The sequence below is a fragment of the Malaya genurostris genome, chromosome 2 (genome assembly GCF_030247185.1).
Source record: "Malaya genurostris strain Urasoe2022 chromosome 2, Malgen_1.1, whole genome shotgun sequence".
Lineage (NCBI taxonomy): Eukaryota > Metazoa > Arthropoda > Insecta > Diptera > Culicidae > Malaya > Malaya genurostris.
In genome coordinates, this window is record NC_080571.1 from 268,820,232 (window position 1) to 268,846,705 (window position 26,474).

Below are 26,474 nucleotides of genomic sequence, written 5' to 3' on the forward strand. Positions count from 1 at the left end.
GGATTTTCTGCCAACTTTTCTAGGGCCCATTCACTGAAAATTCGACGTTGTGGCAGATCGTTCGGCTTCAGTTCTTGCAGGAGCTGTATTTTATACGGTTTTACACCAAGAATTGCTGCGAACGGCGACGAATAGACATTTCACGGTCTTCAGCAACACTCTCAGAAACAGACGCAATATTCTCTTCTGTACGCACTGTACGCATTCGTGTGGTTGGTTTAATGTCCAATAAAGTAAACTGAGTGCGAAACTTGGTCACAATCGCATTAATTGTTTGCTCACTTGGTCGATTATGTAGACCATAAATCGGGCGTAAAGCGCGAAACACATTTCGAACCGAACACTGATTTTGGTAATAAAATTCAATGATTTGCAAGCGTTGCTCGTTAGTAAGTCTATTCATGATGAAATGTCAGAGCATACTGAGCAAATAATAATGCATGAAAATCATAACCTCAAAAAATCTGAGCAAATACTAATGCATAAAAATCCTAACCTCAAAAAAATCACCTTTTAGAAGGGATAAAATAGACTTGTTTGTGTGCTCTGTTCAGTTTGTTTCCGTAGATATAGGACTATAAGTGAATGCCGTGGTGACCAAGTACAGCGAAGCATGCTTGATTCCTTCTAACCAATTGGACTTTTTCTTCATGTGTTTTCATATGCAGGGTAGTTTAATCGGCAAAACAATTTTCCCGGTTAGGAGTTAGCGACGAGATCGAGTCCCGTCTCTGCGGTAACATTTTCGTGGTTTACATTACATTATTGCATTCCCATGTCAATTTTCTAATCTGTTTTTCTCGTTAGATACTGATCAAATTTAACGATATTTGAGTTTCACATATCGACTTTTTATTGCAATAGTTACAGAAGAAAATCTGATTTGATATGGCAAATATTGCTGCTCTAAACTACCAAACAATATAATAAATTTTTCTCTGTGGATTGGTTTGTTTCAATCAATGTTTTGATAATTACAACAAATATTTTACTCCTGAGTCAATTTCTTGACAAACAATTTCTCGGTAAATTCAATTTGAAAATTAGTTTTAAATTAACAAACTTTAAATAAAATTGATACTTGTTGCACTTTGAATTTCAATACTTCTTAGTTCAAATAAATTAAATTGAACATTAACTTATAACAAAAAAATCACAAACAACAAATTTTTTAATCAAAACTCATAACTAATGCTCGTCTATATTTTTTTTATCGAAAAACAGTACATTTTGCGTAAAATCACGAAAATACAGTACATTAGTAAGCATTTTTTCAAACAACAGTGAATAAAAAACAAAAGCAAATAATTATCAGATAACTTATTTTCCTAACTTAAATAGTTTTTGCCAGTTTTTATATAGAATAGTTACGCAATCACTGCGAAAATCGACTTTTAAACCGAGGCCCGGAGGGCCGGGTGTCATATATCATTCGACTCAGTTCGTCGAGTACGCAAATTGTCTGTATGTGTATATTCGTGTGTATATGTGCGAATGTGTGTATGTAAGGTTTCTAGAACTTTTCTCGGAGATTGCTGGACCGATTTTCACAAACTTAGATTAAAATGAAAGGTCTTCTAGTCCCATAAAAAATTTCTGAATATTATTAGGATCCGACTTTCGAATCCGAAACTATGGGATAAAATGTGCAAAAATTGTGAAAATAAGTTCACCACCTTTTTTCGGAGATGGCTCTTTAGGCCCTATCCTAAATTCCCGAATTTCTTTTGGATCTGACTTCCGGTTCCGGAATTATTGGGTAAAATGTAAAAAAAATTGTGAAAATAAGTGCATCAACTTTCTTCGAAGATGGCTAAACCGATTCTCATAAACTTAGATTCAAATGAAAGTTTTTCAAATCTCATACCAAATTCCTGAATTTCATTTGGATTTGATTTCCGGTTACGGAGTTATGGGGTAAAATGTGCAAAAAATGAAAATATGTTATTAAGTTCAAATGAAAGGTCCTGTGGTCCCATACGGAATTACTGAATTTCATCCGGATCTGACCTCCCGATCCAGAAGTATAGGATAAAAGGTGTTAAAAATTTTATACCATCACTTGAAAGGGCAAAAAACGTAAAAAAAATCGAAATCCTCTCTAATTGATAGTTTTTTCCTTAGATGGCCAAACAAACTGATTGATCAAGTTCGGGCCATTGATCAAGTTCGAAGATCAAATGCCTGTGACTTTTGGTTTCGGAGATATGATTGTATAAGTTACGTAACCGACAAAACACGTTGTATTTCACGCACTCAATTTTCTCAGAAATGGCTAAACCGTTTTTAACAAACTTAGGCTCGTTTGAAAGCTACTATTGAGCATTTGATTAATTTCTAAGACCAAATGACTGCGACTTCTGGTTCCGGAGATATGATGGTATAAGTTACGTAATCGACAAAAAACGTTGTTTTTACCACTCTAATATATATATAAGGGTGCCAATATTTTGGGATCCCCCTAATTTCGTAAGGCGGTGGTACTCAAAAGTTTGAGCACTTCGAAAAAAGTCCCCATACAAAATTTGAGCCGAATCAGATATGGGTAAGAGGTGCTGCCCGATGGTTAAGGTTTGAAAATTTTCGATCTTGAAAAAGAGTACATGAAATTTCCGAAATCGAAAATTTTTTTTTGATTCCAAACGTCTTAGAATTGAATGAAACGTCAAGATTTAGTGTCATCTAAAAAGAATTTCAAACAAAAAATTTTTTTTCGAGATGACACTAAATCTTGACGTTTCATGCAATTCATGCAAGACTTTTGGCAACAAAAAAAAATTGATGATTTTTCAAGATATATGAAAATTCCACTAAGTGAACTAAGAATGGCATCACTCTTCTTTTACAAATAGGCAACGCAAATGTCTAACGCTAGGTTGGAAAAATGATGCCGACTGTTTGACATAAACACTGAAGCATGCTTTTATGAACTACTCGAATCAATTTGAATCAATTGGTGTCAAAATTAGTATCCGAAATTATTTAATAAAAGTTTTAAATATATTTTCATGAAACTGTTATGAAAGAACAGAAAGGCATTATCACACCACTAGGTGGATTAAGAAGGGTTTTTTTTTATATAAATTCGTTTATTACATAGGCAATATACATAAGTTTTGCTTCGCCGTGGCATCCACAATACATAGTACTTTAAACCTAATATATTTCGAATATCATATTAGTATGTTGGTATTCATTAGTTAATCTAAATACTATTTTTATCAAGCGAGTTGCTATTATAAATTGCATTAAATAAAATACATTTATTTTGTACATGATCTTATAACTATTTAAGTTTGTTTGTATCAGTTCATCACTTCTTTTCATATAATATTGCTGGCTATTGGAAGAGAAAGGAGTCTAACATAAAATAAAATTTAAATTGGATCTCCAATGGACTTAATGAATGTCGTGAACTGGGACATTGAATAGTCCACCTTGAGTACGCAAGGAATTTATTAGTTGAGATCTGACATCACGATACTCCACGCATGTCCAAACGACATGATCAATATCGCGATAACCTTCGCCACAAGAACAATGATTAGTCTCGGAAAGTCCAATTCGAAGGAGATGTGTATCTAACGTGTAGCGATTGAACATGAGTCTGGACATCACACGAATGAAGACCCTACTCACATTCAGTCCCCTGAGCCATGCCTTTGTCGATGTTTTAGGAATAATTGAGTGCATCCACCGACCCATATCATTTTTATCCCAAGAAGCTTGCCAGCTGTCAATTGTTCTTTGGCGAGACGCGCTATAGAATTCGTGGAAAGCAATCGGTCTCTCATAAATTTCACCCTCAATAGCACCACGTTTGGCGAAAATATCAATCTTTCATTGCCTGGAATGGAGTAATGAGCTGGGATCCAAATCCGAAGCGTAATGTCAGCGGGGTTTGGCGGGAAAGACCGATCAAGTTAAAAATCCCAATCGACTTCGTGTTAGACACTCGTGATAGACAAAGTGCACGCAGTATCACTCTCCGGGTTGATTCTGAAACGCAGGCCTCCGTTACAAGTAGGCCGAGTTGCTGTATCATCTGGACACCCTGGTCATCACATAACTGTTCCATCGCCCCGTAGCAGTTGCCCACCCTGATAGTCGTCGCCTTGGCAAACGCTTGTTTCCGCCTTGGCAAACGATTTACTCAGTGACCACAGATTGGTAAGAAATGTCGCCCAAAAACCAATAAGTGAAGTGAAGCTTCTCCGGAGACCAAGAAGGTTCATGACCCTGTACTGATGGTTCGCGGTGTAAAAAGTTGCCACCAGTAGTGATATACAAAACCATACGTATCACACTCCTGGAAGTCTCATGTTGTGGAGTTCCAACTAGCCAACATCGTATTCTAATAATGAAAATTGGGAAATTTGGATTTTAAGTGTTACACGAATTTCCAACTGTACTTACGTTTGAAAACTTCCAATAAAGAATGAAAAACGTTTGAATCTGTCAGTAACATCCATTATTTGTTTTAGTCTTGTTTAAGACGTAGAGCCGCCTTGAGTTAGTTTTAAATTTGATCAGTGTCTAACGACCATTTAGTTAGATTAAAAATTGATCAGTATCTAACGACCCTTGAGTTAGATTTAAATTTGATCAGTATCTAACGAGGAAAACAAATTGCAAAAATGACATGCGAATACAATTATGTAACGAAAACCGCAAAAAACTACCGCAGAGACAGAACTCGAACGCGTAGCTAACTCCCATCCGAAGAAATTGTTTTATCTTTTTAAATTAAACTACCCTGCATGTGAAAATACATAAACAAACAACCTAATTGACTAGAAGAACCGAGCATGCTTCGCTGTGCTCGGAGGCCACCGCATTCAATTATAGTTATATTTCTATGGTAACCCCTCCGCCACCAATCACTACACGTCGTACTCGTATCACAAGTCTATCTTCGCTTTCTGCTTTTACCGTCAGAATTGATTTGAGAATCTGTTTTTCTCGTTAGGTAGTGATCAAATTTCAAACTGTGTCAGCCATCTTGAAAAATTTATTTTTTTATACAGCATGTTCACTTAAACTCCGAGCATGAAATTTACCATTTGAAGATTATATGTAAATCTCATAACTTCTACAAGGCTCTCAGGTCTCATTCATAGACGTCACGAAAAATATTATCAAAGTATAAACAGTGTACGTAAACAATCCCATACAAATGAAGTGATTAATTTTTTGAGTGTAAATCTGCTATTTTTTATAACTTCTCTGCTGATTAATCTAGCATTCATCACATAATTAAGGTACATTCAAACTTTGTCGCTCCGAATCTGAGTCGGCACGGCACCATGCACGGGCGGTAATATTTTTCCACGCGTTTCAATGTAATGAAAACTATTCCGTGTACGCAACTGTGTCGTGTCTGAACCAAATCGAGTAGGTTTCAATAGACCTTTATTGTTTCGTTTGAGACATCAGCTGGGTTAATCCAACATATCCTGATGAAGATCCGAGTTGGTCTTTCAGTTTCTCCATCACAGTAGAAGATATTTGCGATGGTAAAACGTATGCGTCGTCTGCCAACATCTGAACACTATTTTTGGGTCTTTTCCAGTTTCCAAAGGATGATGGCATTTGAGAGTAGAAGTTTATGTTTGACTTTGTCAGTATACACGTCATATCATGCTCGTTGGTGGTTTCAGATGTATTGACCGAATTGGAACCCGCCCTAATCGTTTCGTAATTAGTACGGGGCTTCGTACTTTCCGCTTCGCCGTTGTTCTATAAGGAAAGTTCATGTTATTTATTTAGCATATGTCAATTCAAACATGTTTGTATTACGGTTTCATCGATTCCCATCAATCCCAGCGGAATATCCACTTTAATGTTCATCATCTTTTTCACTTTTCGAGATGTACTTATGCTCAGTCCGACGAATATAGCTATGCCACCAAGCAAGTATAGTATCGAATATAGAAGGGCATCTACAAAATTCAAAAATTAGTTCACAAGAGAAACAAAATCCGTAATTTTCTTTGCTAATTCATTACCACTGTGTTTCGTCGTAACTACGTGTGCCGTCTGGTGTGATGCATCTGAATCATCATAAGCTGCAATTATGATGTTGTATTCCGTATTGGAGTTCAGATTGGTAATAGGAATCACCGTAACGTATGGATTAAAAGTCATTCCCTCTACAAGATTCGTGCTGTCGGTAGTCCAAACACTAGCCTCGTACCGTTTGACGAGTGAACGATCCGTGCAGGAATTGTTCATACGTACAACGAGCGAACTCGCCGTTATGTCGGTAATACTAAACTTTGGCTGAGTTATCCCGGTATGACTGGAAACTACACACTTTTGCCAGGAGAGATCAGATGAATAGTTCCTGTAGTTAGCTGCGACGGCTAGATTCAACACTAGTTCCGAAGTAATGTTGAAGGTTGTTTCCGTCGCAGGTATAACGGCGAATCCTGTTGCGTCACGACAAGATCCTGTGGCAGTAAAGTTACAGTATATTATTGTGTAATTTAGAAGCTGCTCTGCATTTTGAACCGGATACCAGGAAAATACGTAATTTCTATCATCGAGTAGAATTCTTTTGATTATAGGCCTTAGACCTTCGGTTGGCGGAAAAATTTCTATCACGTTAAAATCAGATGATCCTTCTTCATTGTAGCAGGATATTTGAACTTGATAAAAATCAATTTTCAACTGGTGGAACAAAGCGGTTCCGTTGCTCATCGAAGTGGGATGAAATCTGAAAATAAAAATTTGGAAAACTTATAAAAATTTTGATTGTACAAAACTCAATACCTTTCACCAGTTTTGGAAACAGCTGTCACATTGTATTTGAATCCTGGACCATTTCGAAGTAGCTGGGAAACTTGCTGCCAATAAACTTCCACGGTGACGAAATCACCCTTGAAGTTACTTAGACTGTATGCTCCTGGAGCTGTAATAGGAGCTTGGTTTGGCTTACACGATTTAGTCTTGAAGTTTGTTTGCACCCAAGCTGACCAGTACTCATTTTCGGCTTTCCTAGGTGCCATTGGAACAACTCGAGCACGAACAAACAGTTCATATCCAGTGTACGGTGTTAAATCATGGATTGAATAAACCATAATTTCGTTAGTGTCAAAAGGCATCGTAGCGAAAATATTCTTCTTTAAATCGAATTCCGATACAAACAAGAATTGGTATTCAAATTTGCGATCCAGATTCAATAGTTTCTCATTCAAGCTCCATGCCACATCAACACTTGTGGTACTGATATTGAGGACCTGCAAGGAACTGGGTGCAACCGGTCTCACTAAGTCATAGTGGTTCATGTGAAATTCCATGACGGTTCTTCCAATCACATTCTGAGATTCAAGTTCGAACGTGATGCTCCTCTGTCCGGCGGAATACTGGCAGGTATTGCTTCGGCTGTCGAAACGCATCTGCTTGTCGACGTGAGGATCCAGGACACACTCGGACGGAACATGGTGTCTTATCATTGAAAGTTTGTACAAGGTATGCAGATTGCAGTAATCATTGCGTGTGAATTCACACCAAAGAAACTCACGGTTTTCCGATATGCATTTAAAATCGCTTGGTTCAATCAGCACTGGAGGTTTTCCAACGAAGACGGTCGTGCTGTCCACGATGGTTTGATTCAGCTTGCAAACGTAGGTTTTAACGCCGCACACTTCCGACTCATTGCCGGGGTGGAGTTTTACGTTGACTGTTATGGTTGTGACGTTCTCGATCTGGAAGAGAAAAATTAATGTTCAAAATCTACAGTGGCTCTTGCACAATAATATAATCAATCCAAAGTATTGTCGATACCGACAATTCAATCGCCTTGGTAACTTGTGTCCGCACTTTTCCAAAAAATCTAGCGTTTAGAGCTTTAAATATTGCAACTGAATATTGAAAAACTGAACGGCTGAAAGCAATCGGATAAGTGCAACTTAGTTTGGAAAACCCGTTTAAGTATTTTTGAATGCAAAAATCGGATAAAAGTATTGAGGGCAAAACACCAGACACTTATTTTGCAATGCAAGAATCGTTCAAAAACATCATTTTTGCAAGAACCGGAAAAAATAACTTTGAATGCAAAAACTGGACAAATGTATTTATCCGGTTTTTGTATTCAAAGTTTTTACCAACTGCCGCTGTAGGAACGAAGCATAGATCAGGTTGCCCACAACAAACAAGCAAACCATGCCTCGTTCACAAAGGCAGTCGGTAAGAACTTTGAATGCGAAAACCGGATAAACTAAGACTGTCCCAGAAAGTATGGACGCAACCAAAAACCGCTGCCATTTAGCAATGGTTCAGAATCTGTCAATTTTTATGGCTGCGTCCTGTTGTTTACACTCTTCTCTAACCATTTGTGCAGTTGTTTATTCGTTTTCATTAGTTTGTTTCGAAATGCGTGGACTTTCAGCAGAACAACGTCGAAAAATTGTGTACAAATGGTGCACAGAATGCGGACTGTCACTGAGAAAGATAGCAAAAATGAAAGGAGTAAGTGAAGAAAAACACCTTTGAGGATAAACCGAAAACGGGTCGAAAAAAGATCCTGCTAACCCTCAGTTGGATAAACGCAGAAACAACCAAAACGTAGTCCGAAACAAGAAGCATCGATTAGACCGAGGGTTCGAAAGCTGTACAATACGATTCTTGCTGGAAATTTAAACTGCATAATCATGGACGACGAAACCTATGTGAAACTCGATTACAAATCCTTGCCGGGACCACAATATTATACGATGCGAAAAGGGCAAGTAATAAACCAGTCCGGGACATCGATTGAAGTCGAAAAATTTGGTAAGAAAGCTATGGTTTGGCAAGCAATTTGTAGCTGCGGTAAGATTTCGAAACTCTTCATCACCACTGCTTCAATGAACAGCGAAATATACATCAAGGAATGTTTACAAAAACGACTTCTACCCATGATTCGAACCCACAAGGATCCTGTTGTTTTCTGGCCAGATCTTGCTTCTTACAACTACTCGAAATCAACGGTAGAATGGTTTATTACCAAAAATGTCACTTTCGTCCCAAAAGACATGAATCCACCAAGTTGCCAACAACTTCGACCAATTGAGGAATTTTGGGGCATTAACGAAGGCACATCTTAGGAAGCATGTCTCGGCAGCCGAAACCATTCAACAGTTTAAAAGATATTGGAAAAAAGTGTCAAAACTTGTCGCCAAGAAGTCTGTACGGAATTTAATGAGGAACGTTCGCAAGAAGGTTCGCCAGCTAGTCTACAATGGCTAAGTAGCAAATGTTGAGAATAATATTCTGTTGTTGTAGTCTAATATTATCAGTATATCGAATAAAATTTGAATATCTAACACTTGTGAAATATTTACAGCGAAATCAAAGTGCGTCCATACTTTCTGGGACAGTCTTTACATTTGTTTTGGAAGAACCAGTTAGGTTTTTGTCCGGTTTTTGCATTCATAGTTTTTCTATCCAGTTCTAGCAAAAAAGATGCTCTTAAACGATTCTTACATTGCAAAATCCATGTCCGGTTTCTGCTCTCAATGTGTTTATCCGGTTTTCGCAATTAAAAATACTCAAACCAAACTAAAATGCACTTATCCGACTTTTGCATTCAGTCGTTTCATTGAGAGATGAGTTCATTGCACATATTAAACAGTTTCTTCTCTGATCATAAAGTATGGTTGAATTGATAAGCTGTTTTCCTTTTTTTGACATTCGTCAATGCGATGACGTTTCCACTTCAAGATCAAGAATATTGTCAATTTTCCTTGTATTGACAATAATATCGTCTCGTGTAAGGATCGCATACAGTCGTCCACACCACACACGAATAGTTTCCCGAAATTTGTCATGGCTATCTAGAGCAGTGCGGTAAAATTTCATTTTCAATCGAATAATATAAGCGCCCTTATTCTGAATAACGACGTATTGATTTTTCGATCGAATATGGTTCGATCGAATCATAGCTACCTTTGATTTTGCTAGCGTTATGGGGAATACAAATGAAATACGAGCGAAAAAACGATACGACGTTATTCAGAATAAGGGCGAAGATGAAAATGAAATTTATGGTTGCTGACCGTCAGCATATCCCTACTAAATCATTTAATTTTGCTGCCATTTTCAAGTGAAGCTCCCGGAATTAAAGTTTTGCTTACTCAGTATTGAGTGCCAAGTAGTGTAGCTCCTTCATTGCCTTCGCTCTTGGTAGTAAGCAAGTTCAAACGAATAGAATTATAAATGGAGTAAAGTATTAAAAATGAAAACTGAAGGAGGAAAAAATTAATTTATGTGTATTCTGTGATTGATATTTCAGCTTTATGGTTTGTCTTTCATCTATTATCTTGAACCAATTCGAATGTTTACATGAACCTCATTTGAAGGCCGCTCTCACACTATTGAAAGAGATATTTTGTTACTTCAAGAAATCAACTGACGGTGGTTAAACTGAGAGAAACGAGTGATGAACTGAATGCTGCCCGTTCGGGCCGTCATCAAACATTGTGTGTGTCAGAGAGTGAAGTTCACTGCATTAGAGAGATCGTCAATGTGTTCCACATTCAGTTTCAATTGAATTGAATGAAGTTTTACTGCACTGATCTAGAGTTACCTAGATTTAAGGGCTCTCCGCATTTGGCCGATCCGACCGATCCGAGCTCTCCGGCATCAACTTTTTCTGCTTCGGCCGGACCCGACAAAAAAATTCATATCTTTGGCAACGATGTTCCTCACCCAGCTTTTCGTACCGTAGCAATCGTGTCGGGTGTGGCGTACCTATACATGCGCACGCCGGCAGCTCAGTCATAACCGAAGAGCGCAAAAAGGATCGGCGATGACGGCGTCGGCCATGTGCGGTTTGGCTTTTAAAAAGTCAAAATACAATTTACATATTTCAGCATATAGAAATATGTCAAAATACATTAAATATGTGTTATATCAGCTGCATAAATGAGTTATTTTTGACGTTTGAATATGTCGGTCTCAGAAGATGTAAATTTACACTAATTTTTTAGGTTTGCACATTCTGGAATCTTCCACAGACTTTATATAATATACTTCAATCGGAGTGAAGAAAAACCAATTTCAATATAGGGGACGGGTATAGCGTGATGGGATAGTCGATGCCTATCACGCAGCCCACCTGGGTTCGATTCCCATCCCCGCACATAGGGCCAGAAAGGTTTTCTGGTCCGAAGAGGCGAATGACCTTAAGATGTTAAAACCTCTATAATTGAAACAAAAAAAAAATCAATATATTACAAAAGATATACGATTGGGAGCATTATGAACAACATAATGGCATTGCAAACCGAACATCATTCAAAAGACGCCTGCTCAATGAACGAAACAATCGACGCATTTACATGCTTATATTTTTATGAAAATCATAGACTTAACGATGTTCTGTCAAAAGAAAAATAAATGCTAGCAACGAACTAATACAATATTAATTAGTTTACAGAAATTACCTAAAATTCAGTAAAAACTAATGAACCCACTTTTTCTAATGCAAATAATCATTTTTTTGCCAGATCTGCAAATTTGTCTGTAAATTATCAAATTTCGTAGTTAACCTGCAAACCTCTTTTCGTCTGAAGACTTTTTACAGACTTTTGAAACTTCGATTGATTGCCGACATTCGTCAGAATTTACAGACCATTAAAAATTCTCGCGATCTTTTTGTTTTTGCTGGCTAAACTTATTGTTTAGCTGACATCTCTGGTGATATGCAACAAGTGAAAAAAATGACAGCTTCAATACATCCGTCATATAAAAACATTGGTTCTCTGGTTCTGTTAACCATGGCGACTTCCCCATCAGACAATGAAGACTTTTGTCCAAAATGCCTCCGAAAAGAATCAATTTCGTTTTTTCTTTGAATAATTGCAGTTTTTACATATATTTTTTTCATTTTTAGCCATATTTCTAGGGGTGCCGATAACCGAACACCTTTTTTGAAATGGCCAAAATTCATCACTTTATTAAATTTATAATAAAGTTGGATCAATCGATTGAATCAACTTAGTTTCTTGTTCAGTTGTTAGCTAGGGACTTTAGCTTTCCGTTGATGTATAGATGTCTGCATAATGAGCACTTAGTCAGAGGTTATAGGATTAAAAGAAAAGGGTGCCGGTAACCGAACACTCTCCCTTACTTCAAATTAGATATATGAAATTTATACTCTTTTTCTCCATACAACTATCTACATCAAAATGAATTCGGTTACGTCAGATGCTCACTTTCCTTTTAACAAGTTCTGCCCCTTATACGATTTCCAAATTTTGAATTGCAGAATTCAATTCAGCTGTGATGTTGCACTACGTACACCTACACAATCACAAACGACGTGGCAAAATGTACCAAATGGCACATAAAGTATCATGTTAAGTAATCATTGATAATATTCGCATGTTTCTCTGTCCGAATGAGCCAAGTGAAAGTTTATGCAAGGGGATACTTTTCGCATAGCCTTACCTGAGAGTCCACTTTTTTATTAGCAACGTACAGACTCAGAAACTGACTGTTGATGCCAGTTCGTGTGGACTCTAGCTTACAGCCTACTGTGTACGATGTGACATTTGACTGTAAGTCGATTTCACGAGCTGACTTGAAAACACCTACAACGGAAAGGTTAGCTCATATAGTAACTGGTTTAAATCGATAGTACACACGATCACATACTGCCATAAATGAATCTGAATTCATCTGCTAGCCCAAAACGTGTCACACACAACATCACTACTATCACAAACATGGTGCTTCTACGGTGGTCCCGTTGATTCACATCACAGATCTGTTGGATATTCACAACCAAACCAAACAAGAACTTCGTGAGTTCAGTTCCGTACTCGCATCACCATGGTTTACCGGATCGATTTGTTTAGTGTTTTGGTTGCAAACACGAAACCTTTGACTTGGCTGATAATGAGTGTTAAGTAATGTGTTCACATACGTTTCAAGCTCTGCTCGAACAGCTTTTACTCGATCGAACCGCGCACGCTGCTTTCTCATTCAGCACTAATCGAAAGGCTTGCACCAGTACAAGCTCTTATAAATAACATAAATTCTGCGTTTTATACAGCTTAGTTGAACAAGACTGATTCTTGAACCATGCTTTTGATGGACCGGTCACTACTGGCTCAAGTTATTGAAAACCGAACTGTTACAACTACAAACTTAGGTAAAACCATATGTTTTTTGCGCTATCACACAATACTGATATTGTGATAAAAAACATGTCTTTCAGAGAATCTCAATTTTCCTGGAAGCATAGAACTGGAATTCCAAACGGCTTCCCGAGATAAGAAAGATGTTCACACGAAATTGCATGTTATTTTTTTTTTTTTTTTTTTTTCAAATAAAATTTTTATTAGGCTCATTTGCTTTAGCTTAACGTGGCCGATTGTCTTGTTGTTAGGGGGAGAGAAAGGGATGCCGTATTACGGGGCGGCATACTCCCCAGTTAGTAAGGGGACATAGGGAGGGTGGGACCTACACAGTATTGAATTGAAATTTGAATACATCATTGGTTTGTGGCATACATCTTTTAGACACATTTTGCGTTCGATGAATCTTCATGTTTTTCAGCTTGTAGCAATGAAGAGATTATTCTGGATTGGGATGCTTCGTTGGTGTGTTCTGACGTTGATGTGACGTTTTTGGGTAGCTTCCAGCAACTCAGTCAGTTCAAGGCAGGTGCATGCTCCGAAGCATCGTTTACACAGGCCATACTTCCAGCAACGTAAAGAAGAGTGCGGTAGAGCTGTAGACGAGAAAGAGATAGGGAGAGCACTAAATTTGAGCATTGATAGTTTTCAAGAAGTTATAGATGAGAGTCATATAAGGAAGATTTCGAGTTGCCAAGACGTCGCGGACTGGTACGAAGGGTGGTATACCTCGGGCCCGAAGGGAACCTATGAGTTGGGACCTGGCATCACAATACTCGACACATGTCCAAACAACATGTTCGATGTCATGATAACCCTCACCGCAAACGCAGACACCACTCTCAGCGAGCCCCACACGACGGAGATGCGCGCTGAACATATAATGATTAGACATGAGCCTTGACATTACATGAATAAAGTCTCGGCTCACGTCCAACCCCCGGAACCAAGCTTTCGTCGATACCTGTGGGATTATTGAGTGTAACCATCGTCCCAGAGTTCCACTATTCCATGTATTCTGCCAGCTGGCTAGAGTTTTCTGACGACAGCAACTGAAAAATTCATTGAAGCAGATTGGTCTTTCATAGATATCACCTTCTAGTGCGCCCACCTTGGCTAACGAGTCCGCCCTCTCATTGCCCCGTATGGAACAATGTGAGGGGACCCAAACCAAGGTAATCTGGTATGATTTTGCAGATAAAGCACTCAATTGTTCCCGTATTTTCCCCAGGAAATACGGTGAGTGCTTTCCAGGCTTCACTGAACGGAGAGCCTCAATGGAACTGAGACTGTCCGATACAATGAAGTAGTGATCTGTGGGCAGAGTGTCAATGATCTCAAGGGTATACTGAATTGCAGCTAGTTCTGCGACGTAAACTGAAGCTGGATCACTGAGTTTATAGGAAGCGGTGAAATTTACATTGAATATACCGAAGCCAGTGGACCCGTCTAGATATGATCCGTCAGTGTAAAACATTTTATTACAGTCGACTTCTTTAAATTTATTATTAAAAATTTTTGGGATCTCTTGAGGGCGTACAGGATCCGGGATTCCACGAATTTCCTCTTTCATGGATGTGTCGAAAAACACAGTAGAATTAGAAGTATCCACAAAATGAACACGATTGGGAACAAACGAAGAAGGATTTATATTCTGAGCCATGTAGTCAAAATACAAGGACATAAAACGGGTTTGTGAATTAAGCTCGACGAGCTTTTCAAAGTTTTCTATCACCATCGGATTCAAAATGTCGCATCGGATTAGCAGTCGATATGAGAGATCCCAGAACCTGTTTTTCAACGGTAAGACGCCCGCCAGCACTTCAAGACTCATCGTATGGGTTGATTGCATGCAACCCAAGGCAATACGTAAACAACGATACTGAATTCTTTCCAGTTTAATGAAATGAATATTCGTAGCGGAGCGGAAACAGAAACATCCATATTCCATTACTGACAATATCGTCGTTTTGTACAACCTGATCAGGTCTCCTGGGTGAGAGCCCCACCAAGTTCCGGTTATTGTACGAAGGAAATTGATTTTCTGTAGGCATTTTCGTTTCAAATACCTAATGTGACATCCCCAGGTACCTTTGGAATCGAACCAGACCCCGAGATATTTAAATGTGAAAACCTGAGCTATGGTTTCACCCCCTAGTTGAAGCTGTAATTGCGCAGGTTCTCGCTTCCTTGAAAATACAACCAGCTCAGTTTTCTCCGTAGAGAACTCGATACCCATTTGAAAAGCCCATGTCGACAAGTTGTCGAGGGTATCTTGCAATGGTCCTTGGAGATCGGCAGCTTTGGGTCCTATAATAGACACAACACTGTCGTCGGCAAGTTGTCTTAGCGTGCAAGATGTGTTGATACATTCATCAATGTTATTTACGTAAAAGTTGTATAAAAGGGGGCTTAAGCATGAGCCCTGAGGAAGACCCATGTAACTGAATCGCTTTGTCGTCAAATCACCATGCTCAAAATGCATGTGTTTCTCGGACAATAGATTATATAAAAAGTTGTTCAAAACTGGTGAAAGACCATGCTGATGCAACTTCTCAGATAGAACGTTAATGGAAACTGAATCGAATGCCCCCTTGATGTCGAGGAAAACTGATGCCATTTGTTCTTTACGAGCAAATGCCATTTGAATTTCTGTTGAGAGCAACGCTAGACAATCGTTCGTTCCTTTGCCCCTGCGGAACCCAAATTGTGTACCTGAAAGCAATCCATTTGTTTCGACCCAATTGTCTAGACGGAAGAGAATCATTTTCTCCAACAATTTCCGAATACAGGAAAGCATAGCAATCGGCCGATACGAATTGTGATCGGAGGCTGGTTTTCCAGGTTTTTGAATAGTAATAACTCTCACTTCTCTCCATTCGTGTGGGACAATATTACCCTCGAGGAACTTGTTGAATAAATTCAGCAAGCGCCTTTTGGCAGAGTCGGGCAGATTTTTCAACAAGTTGAATTTAATTCTGTCTAACCCCGGGGCTCTATTGTTACACGACAAGAGCGCAAGTGAGAACTCTACCATCGAAAACGGTGTTTCGTTTGTATTCAATGTCGCGACGCGGGATATCTTCTGTTCCGGAACAGAATCAGGACATACTTTCTTAGCGAAATCAAATATCCAGCGGTTAGAATATTCCTCGCTTTCGTTCGCGTGATTTCGATTGCGCATGCGACGGGCCGTATTCCAAAGAGTGCTCATTGCTGTTTCTCTCGTTAATCCGTCAACAAACCTTCGCCAGTAACCGCGTTTCTTAGCTTTAATCAGACTTTTCATTTGAAATTCTAACGCCGCGTATTTCCGATAATTATCTGGAGTTCCGTTCCTTCTAAACGAGATGAAGGCTGAAGCTTTTTTCGTTTTCAGCTCTGAGCACTCTTTGTCCCACCATGGGTTGGGAGAACGCATACTAGTTTGCGCGCTAGGTACTCGTTTCGTCTGAGCTTGAATTGCGGTGTCAAGAATCAAGCCAGCCAAAAATGTATACTCTTCCTCCGGAGGAAGCTCCTGTGATGTTTCTAGTTTCTCAGATATCGAGCTCGCGTAACGTTTCCAATCAATGTTTCGTGTGAAATCGTACGAAACATTGATTGTTTCCGATGGTCTTCCACGGTTGGTGATAGAAACTATGATCGGCAAGTGATCGCTACCGTGAGGATCACAGATTACCTTCCACTTGCAATCTAACTGTAGCGAAGTCGAGCAAAGGGATAAATCCAGCGCACTTGGTTGTGCTGGCGGTCTAGGGTTCCGTGTCATTTCTCCCGTGTTTAGAATTGTCAAATTGAAGTTGTCACACAGATCTTGGATTAACGAAGAACGATTATCATCATATAAGCAGCCCCATCCTGTACCATGCGAGTTAAAGTCCCCTAAAACCAGCCGCGGTGAAGGAAGAAGTTCTATGATGTCTGCAAGCCGACGATGCCCTATCGAGACTCTGGGAGGAATGTAGATAGAAGCTATACATAGATCTTTGCCTTTAATATTAATTTGGCAAGCAACAACTTCAATTCCCGGTGTCGAGGGGAGGTTAATACGATAAAATGAATAGCACTTTTTAATCCCTAAAAGTACCCCTCCATAAGAGTCTTCTCGGTCCAGGCGGATTATGTTAAAATTATGGAAGTCGAGGTTGATGTTAGAAGTAAGCCAAGTTTCACTCAAGGAGAATACATCGCAATTATGAGTATGTATTAAGTGTTTGAAAGAATCAAGTTTTGGGATGATACTTCTGCAATTCCACTGAAGCACAATGATCATATCTTCGATTCTCAGTGGTAAATTATCCATCAAAAGATACGATCGCTGCAAGGAGGGGCCATTGTTCAGTCAACTGTTTTAAAAATGTCCTTACTGTTGGCAGTAGAGCAGTTAGGAAGCTTTTCAGAGGATCAGTAATATTGAAGGCTGTTAATATCCAGTCCACGATATCAGAAAATTTCAATAATCCAGCGTTTGTTGGATTTTCTGGTTGTGCTTTGGGGTCATTCGGGTTTTTTGATGCCCCAGGAAGTGCTGGGTACTCCTTATCATCCCTAAGTTTTTTGAACCCAGGAGGTGTTTGCTTCGGTTTTGAGTCAGCACTTTTTGTTTCCGTTTGGTTCTTTTGTGACGAAGAGGACAGTCTGAGGCCTTTACGAGGAAGCTTGGGAGAAGCCAGATTTTGTCTTTTCCTGCTTCCTTCAACCTGTGTGTAGGAAGGTCCTTCGCCTGGGTCGTCAGAGGTATCCTCTTCAACTGGCAAGATTGCAAACGGGTTCTCAGGGGTCGATGGAGTGGTTCTTTTTAAGATTTCCGCATAAGAACGTTTGGAACGTTCTTTCACGGATCGCTTCAATTTCTCCGCACGCTGTATGTACGTAGGGCACACCGAAAGATCATGAGGATTCTCCCCGCAGTAGCAACACTTTTCCACTGCTCTTCTGCAGAGATCGTCCTCATGGGCCTCTCCGCATTTGCCGCATCGCAGTTTGTTGCAACAATAGGTTGCCGTATGACCTAACTGTTTGCAGCTTGTACAATGCATTACCCGCGGTACATACAGCCGAACAGGTAGACGAACTCCACTCACTACCAAGTAATTTGGAAGTGCAGATCCGGCAAAAGTCACGCGAAATGAGTCCGATTGGTAAAATTTACCATCTATCGATTTGGAGTGCAATTGCTTGCACTCCAAAATTTTCACTGGATGAAGGTCGGGGTTTTTGAAACGGCCTACCCCGTCCTTCATCAGATCTTCGATTGTCAGACTTTCGTCACGGACCACACCGTCGATCTCCACCACATGAGACGGGACGTACACGCGGTACTCCTTCGTGAACAACTCGCTGGTAGCAATCGCGTTTGCTTGCTTCAGGTCGGACACAACAACGCGTAACTTGTTTGGCGAAACCTTATCTATTGTTTTTATTGCCGAGTAATGTTTTTCCAGGTCCCGAGCAATATTTAAAACTCTGAGAGACTTTAATTTGGGCCGGAAGTATACCACCCACGGACCCCCCGAGCCATCGTCTTGGTAAACTTTTTGGCGGGCAGGCAATATCTTAGAGGGAGATGGAGGCATCGGAGAGGGAGATGGCATCGGAGAGGGAGATGGTATCGGAGGGGGAGATGGTATAGGAGGGGTAGATGGCATCTCGGAAGCAAACTCAGCCTCTAAATGTTCTTCGTTCATTCGTTCAGCTTCGCCCTCCTCCGAGACACCCCCACTGTCATCAATATTCATATTTAAAGTGCGGGAGTAAAGACGTCTCCCGCACTTGAAATGAGAAAGAAAGAAATAAAATGAAAAGAAAATATATGAATAGTAAAAGTTGAAAGAAAAAGTTTGAGAAAATACTTAACAGTATGTCACGGTAAGCTGTTAGGTGAGTTGCTCCTTCACTCCTTCGTTGTGCTTCAGCGTGACCTTAACTCAGGATTTGGCTGCTGCGATACGGGTAGCAAACAATAGAAATAACTGCTGCCCGAGGATAGCACAATAGCGTCTACTGTTGATACCGATACAAAACCGGTGCACAGACAGAACTCACTTGCGGGGATGCTACTTTTTATCACTTTTATTTAATGCCTATACTACAGCCTCTGCTGTGATAGGCACCTTCGTCTTACCGATGTCGATTGTTAAAAAAACGCGTGTGCTCACTTCGAACATTCGGTTACGAATGAATTGCATGTTATTGAATGGATGAGAAGAATAAACGATTGCCAAAATAGAATTATCACTGAATGCGCTTTTGCCGCTATGAAATTAAGGGTCAGAAAAATCGTCTCAATTGAGATTTGATGAGAATGGAAAAATAATCAGAACAGAAGGTATAGTTTCTTAACAAAATATAACACCAAGGCCATGTTTCTTTTGAACTTGTTCCAAATGGGAATTCCCTTTTAGAAGCTGGTCGTATGACTAATCTGTTCTGTTTACTGAATAGCACATGGCGGTTTCCATTCGTGGTTTCTAATCTGATTCTTAAGCGTCTGAAGCATACGCAACTATCGCATTTTGAAAAGAACAAGAAGCAGATCACTTTTGATACATCAAGTGGGGGAAAATAAATCCATTATTTTTACGTGACATTATTTTATCTGTTTCGAATAGTACGATTCGGGCCATTGTAAGAAGGGCTGCTTTATAATGCCAAATTCTAGTAATCGATTTTCGCATTCTACTCTTCTCTTCGTGTTGATTTCATATCATTAACAAAGATTCGCAATGCAAGGTGAAGATTGTAATCGCTTGGAGCCAGCTCCGAACTATATGGTGAAAGCATCAAAACTTTTCAACCTAGCTTCAGGAGTATCTAACGAGTCACCATAGATACGTGTGCGGCCTGACGTTGTCCTGATGGAACACACCATCTTTTCTGTTGGCCAATTTTGAACTATTCTGTTCAATCGCTAATGTAATAAATGATTCCTTATCGGTCTCAACAAATGCCCTTCTTAGCCGTTAGTACAAATGATCTTTCAAGCCGTTAGTAATGGTTTCGTGACAGCTGCACACCTGCTTTGAAAATAGGGGATAGTATTATAAAGCGCCACTGCTGGCTAAAACGCCTCCTTATCTTTTTTAGCATTTAAAACCTATCGAAACAAAAGTTTTATCATAAGGTAAAATGTAGCGGAATGCGCGCGCCGCGTTTTTGATCAATTATTCAAAACTAGACCGATTTCCAAAAAACTAAAAACACTTAAGTTTTTGCAATTAAATTTATCACAACTAAGTATTCTTAGAATTTTAAAATGTTGCTTTGCCGAGCCGTAATTGGTTTTTGAAATGTATAAACGGTTACTGTTTCGTTCCACGGGGATGGTTTTTGAACTGAAAAGTAGTGTTTTTAGCCGAATTTCACAAAGAATCTAAAAATGCAACTCAAAATTATAAAATATGATTATATGATTGTGTGGATCTTCTTCTACAGCTAGACTTTAAAATCCATCGTCGTAACTTGCGGTTAAACTCTTTCTTCAGAATCCCTCGCGCTAGAATAAACAATGGATTTAATTAACCATTTGCTAGTATGTGTCGATCATTCAAAGTTTGATCAAATGTATTCGATCAGTTCGGTTTCATATCTCATCCAAGTCAGTCGATAAAACAAAACCGCTTACGTTCGGGTCAGAATAAACCAAGTACAGTATTGTGTAGTGAACAATAGAACGACCTCGAAATGAGTGAACCAAACGATCAAAAGCTACCGCCGACACGAAAGAATACAATTGTTGTTGACTTCAGGCAGTGCAAAATTCGACCTTCGATACGAGAACTTGAAGGTTTGCTTAAGGAGCAAATGCATCTTGATATTAAACGTGTGCATTTACTTCAATGCAATAAGACGAATAATGATGTTTACATTCAGTTTTATAAAGAGGTGGATGCAATTCAATTCGCAAAAGACAATAACAATGTGCATTATGTGGAGCACGAAAACATTGAGTACAACATTCCAGTATATATGGAAGATAGTGCTATAGAAGTGCGTGTGCATGATCTTCCCTCAAGCGTTACCGATTCATATATTCGCAAAACTATGTTCCAATACGGAGAGATTCTCTCTATCGAAAAAGAAAAGTGAAAGAGTTTTTCCTCGGTATTCTAAATGGCGTACGTTTATTACGCATACACTTGAAGAGGCCTATACCTTCTTATGTGATTTTCGGTCAAGATACAAGAATTCCGTGCAAATCACTTGTTACCTATGACAATCAGATGGCCACATGTCAATATTGCCAAAAAACTGTTCACTACAGTAAGCCATGTGATAAACTGGACAAGGAGACAACTACACCAAAGGACAACGGTGCTTCCTTTACTCCAACCCCAAACAACCAAAGTACACCTGTGACAGCCACCAACAATAATGAAGCATCCCCTTCAACGACACCATCAATATCCCCTATAGAACAAAGTACACCAGCTGTAGTTAACAACTTACCCTCCAACCAACCAGCAACTGCAACCAATATACAACAAGGCGCATCTACAGCAACTCGCAACGAAAAGATGACAGAAATCGACAACAATACCATCGATGCGGCAATGAATGATGAGACGAGCCACGAACGAAGTGCCTCTCAATCCTCGCAGGAGGGAAATGGAAGCTCCTCTCCCCCTAGAAAAAGGGTGACAACCAGATCCAACTCAAAAAAAAATTATTCAAAAAATCGGCTAAATCGGCCGCGTAAAGCTTGTATGCAAATAGGCCTGAATAAAAAATATCTTTTAAATATAAATGTATTCGATTTTCATTTGTCCCGCAACACCGTAAAAACTTATTTTCAAGATTTTTTGCCAGCCAGCTTCCCGTATGAATTGAGGATTAAATTATAGATATTTAGAGAAGATAGTATGATAGATTAGTTTACGATAACGTGTAATATGTATCATTTGGATAAATGTAATTTGTTGGTACAAAAGATGAGAAGGTTTTATGCCGTATGGAGAAGGAGAAATAGAATCCCAGCTCCACTGGGCTTTTCCCTTGCTCCAAAATAAATAAATAAATAGATATTACTTCAGATTTTTGCAATTCATTATAGCAAAACAAAAAATTCAACCTTGACAGGCTACTGAATGAAATGAATACAAGCCAAATATTATCGTTAATGTAGAACATTTAAAATTATATAATTTTTTCGGCTGCTCGGCCATCCATGGAAGTTGACCATCAATGTTAACTTCCCTCTCTGAGCAGCATAGATAGCCGTGTAGTGTCGGTAGCGGTTTCCCAACTGCTAAGAATAACGCTACGGTCCACCTGTACCGGTGGTATAAGTCCACCAAACAGGTAAGCCGTGTGGCATCCGGCGGAATTATTTTTTACCAAGAATTGATCCACTGGTTTCCTATTCCATGTCGTAAAAGGCCACAAAAATAGGAACTCCTAAGTCAAGGTGTATTTCCGTGCCGATGGCTGAATGGCTGCAGGAGGTTAAACATTGCAGTCGTGAACGGAATATCTTGGGTTTTTCCCTTACTGGATACACGCAATGCTTAGCAATCAACTTCTTTGATCATCGCTTCGGCAGGCCAGAGATTAGAAAGCTGAGTGTCTGTGGGTGTCCTCAAGGTGGTGTACTATCCCCACTTTTATGGAACCTAGTCGCTGATAGTTTGTTAAGGAAACTTAATAACCTTGGATTTCCGACTTATGGTTTTACCGACGATTATCATATATTGATGACCGGTATAAGCATTAACACTCTCTTTGATTTAATGCAGCAAGCCCTGCGATCTGTTGAACAATGGTGTTGTCAGGTTTGGATTATCTGTAAATCTGGGCAAAACATCAATGGTGCTTTTCACTCATCGTAGGATAATTACAGGAGCTCGTCCGTTGCAGTTCTTTGGTTCAGGGGTCACTGTGGTCGATCAAGTTAAATACGTCGGGGTTATTCTTGACTCAAAACTGAATTGGTCTGCTCACATTGATTTCAGGATTAAAAGAGCTTGCATGGCTTTCGGCCAATGCAGACGAGCTTTTGGAAAATCATGGGGACTCAAACCCAGATATATTCATTGGATCTACACAACTATCGTTAGACCAATTTTAGCATATGGATATCTTGTATGGTGGCAGAAAGGAGAAGTCGCGACAGTTCAGTCAAAGCTAAATCATCTCCAAAGGATGGTCCTAATGGCGATGACAGGAGCATTCACGACAACTCCTACTGCTGCTCTAGAGGCGCTACTGTGCATTAAACCACTACATGTGTTCCTAGAACAAGAAGCATTATCTTGTGCATACCGTCTTAGGGTTACAGGGCTTTGGAACAGTAACCCATTAGAATATGCTACCAGTCACACTCGCTTGTGGTCTCAAATGGTTCCGTGGGATGAGTATTTACTCGCTCCTAGTGACCTAACTCTCACATGCAGTTTTCCTTTTAAAACATTCAATGTGAGCTATCCTCTTCGTTAGGAGTGGTTGTCTGGTTGTCTGGAACGACAACTTGATGAACACATAGTTTGTTTTACGGACGGTTCTCTGTTGAATGGTCGTGCTGGTGCTGGTATCTACTGTCGTGAAATAGGCTGGAGCAGTCTCATTCACTTGGTAGATACTGTACTGTGTTCCAAGCAATCGGCACTTCAGCAGAGGATCTGTGGTAAACGTATTTATTTTTGTTCCGACAGTCAGGCAGCCTTAAAAGCACTCAGTTCGAATGACTCACGGTCGAATCTAGTGATCGCATGTCGAACTCAAATTGAAGACCTCAGCATTTCAAATGCTGTTTACTTCATATGGGTACCCGGCCATTCTGGTATTACTGGAAATGAATGGGCTGATGAGTTGGCTAGAGCTGGTGCAACGAATGATTTCGTTGGTCCTGAACCAGCTTTACCACTTTCAACTAGTTGGATAAAGCACAAGATACGTTCTTGGGCTGCATCCAAACATGCCAGCTACTGGCGCAGCTTGCAAACTTGCGCTCAGACAAAAGCATTTCTACCAGATTTAAATCTGAAAATGTCAAAGTGTCTACTGCATTTCTCCAAGTATCATTGAAGTATTCTGGTCAGAGCTCTGACTGGACATTGCAAACTCAATTATCACATGGCTACTATTCAACGTGCTGAGTATTATTCGTGTGATTTGTGTGAATGCGATTATGGTACTTCATATCATCTGATATGTAACTGTCCCGCATTGACGCAGCTACGTATCCGGGTTTTTGGTTCTCCATACATGGTTGAGTCTGTGTATGCGGAGCTAAAATTGAAGGATATTCTCTCGTTTCTCACCCAATGTGGTAAGGAGCTATAGTCAGAAGGGTTCATCGTTCTTCCTGGAGTGAATGAATCCCTTCTGTATTCACCTTAAATAGGGTTTGGCAGATTGTTTGGCATCCTCTGGGGGGTACCGCATTTACTTCTGCTCGTACATACTGCGAGTCGTTCTGCATTCTTCCGGGAGTGCAGAATGGTGTCGCTTTTGTAAGATCTCTAAATCCTCTCGGGGGTTGGAGGTTTTATTAACAGCAGACTGTTCGGGACCTCGTAGAGGTTCATAATTTCCTTCTGCTTCCACTAAATGTGATCCTCAGCAGATTGTTCAGCATCCCTTAGGGGTGCAGAATTTACTTCTGCTTTTATGTGTTTTTGTGTCGTCAATTTTTCCCATCCTCCTAGTCCAACCCTTACCATTTCCTTTCAATCCTTCCCTCTTATATATCGGGAAAATGATGCTAAAAACAAATTGATGGCAAGGCACAAATCTCCAAATATCAAGGGGAACGTGCCATTTGAGCCAATTTGTTCTGATTCCTGATCCTGATGATAGATTAGTTTACGATAACGTGTAATATGTATCATTTGGATAAATGTAATTTGTTGGTACAAAAGATGAGAAGGTTTTATGCCGTATGGAGAAGGAGAAATAGAATCCCAGCTCCACTGGGCTTTTCCCTTGCTCCAAAATAAATAAATAAATAGATATTACTTCAGATTTTTGCAATTCATTATAGCAAAACAAAAAATTCAACCTTGACAGGCTACTGAATGAAATGAATACAAGCCAAATATTATCGTTAATGTAGAACATTTAAAATTATATCATTTATATAACTTGGTGCCAGAACCAGAATTCAAAAATATATACACGTTCATAGAAAATTTATCATTATACTAATATAATTATAGGATCAGAACATAATATATTTGGCACAATCTCCATTTAATTGTATTAGATAATAAACATCATCAAGCAAAACAAAGTTTTGGTATTACGTTTATTGTGAAATTTGGCGCTTCTGTTTCAACAGAATTTGCAGCCGATTCATAGCATACACGGAAAATAAAAACTACCTATTATTTGACTTCTATTTACTTAGTTTTGAGTTCTTTTGAATCTTTTCATTCATTCGCTCCTTCTATTGTTGGCAAAATACGAAGAGCGAAACCACCCAACAGCGCGAGTTTCGTTCAATAAGCTAAAATTAAGTAAACCGTATAAACCTGAAATTGAATCAATACGACTCAACTGTAAAGTAAATAAAACTAATCCTTAAGTATATTTTAGCACGTGCCTTACGGAAACTAACTAGAGCCACTTTACCTAAAATTAGGTTATTGAACGGAGCCTCCGAATTGGGTGGAATGTACTTAAAATTAGGTTGTTTTGCAGTTCCGTGTAGCTTCGATTACATAGCTAATGCTACACTGAGCAAAATACCATAGTAACCGTAGCCTGTTTTCCATTGTCATTTCAACTATACGCTTAAATAGTAGCAACAATCATGATATATGACTATTCACCATATGTATTGTATAAATTACTAGACAACAAAGACTACGACTTGACTAAACTATTTGTATTTATGACTTTTCTGGCATGGTCATCCTGACAATGGTAGTCATCTCAAATATAAGAAAAAATAGTTAAAATCACAATTTATGGTAAGGTGAAATTGCTCTCTAGCCTTGATATATATGAGGAGTTAAATAGTTATTGTATCCATGTAAATATGTCCACAGTATAATAATGTTACCATAAATAGATACATGGTTTAAAAGAAATTATGAAGTTTGAAAACACTATTCATGTAGTCCATATCAACAGAGTGTATGTAGTAAGCACATTATCGTATAGTGTTTTTTAACCGACTATGTTTTTCATTTGTGCTGGCTATACAAATTGTCAATAAACGGATGTACTTTGTTATTGTCACATAAAGTTACAAAACAGCAGACAATTTCGTAACACATCAGTGATTGATTTGAAAAAAATGTATATTGTGACTTATATTGTGCAATTTGGAAGGTCTTGCAGGAGAGTAAATATTGTAGCCTTACTAGTTTCGGTCGTTGAAATTAAATTTTTCAGCAATTT

At 39.2% G+C, this 26,474-nt stretch overlaps 1 protein-coding gene across 1 annotated transcript; it reads right to left on the reverse strand.

Annotated features, from left to right (window-relative positions):
- Positions 1-3,076: 3,076 nt before the first annotated feature.
- LOC131429951 (cytokine receptor-like) lies at positions 3,077-12,991 on the reverse strand. The gene is made up of 6 exons (XM_058594492.1): positions 12,643-12,991; positions 12,436-12,578; positions 6,775-7,709; positions 6,009-6,718; positions 5,800-5,942; positions 3,077-5,739 (listed from the first exon to the last, which is right to left on the reverse strand). The coding sequence occupies exons 1-6, from the start codon at positions 12,713-12,715 to the stop codon at positions 5,413-5,415; spliced, it is 2,331 nt and encodes a 776-aa protein (XP_058450475.1). The 5' UTR covers positions 12,716-12,991; the 3' UTR covers positions 3,077-5,412.
- Between the last annotated feature and the right edge of the window lie 13,483 nt (positions 12,992-26,474).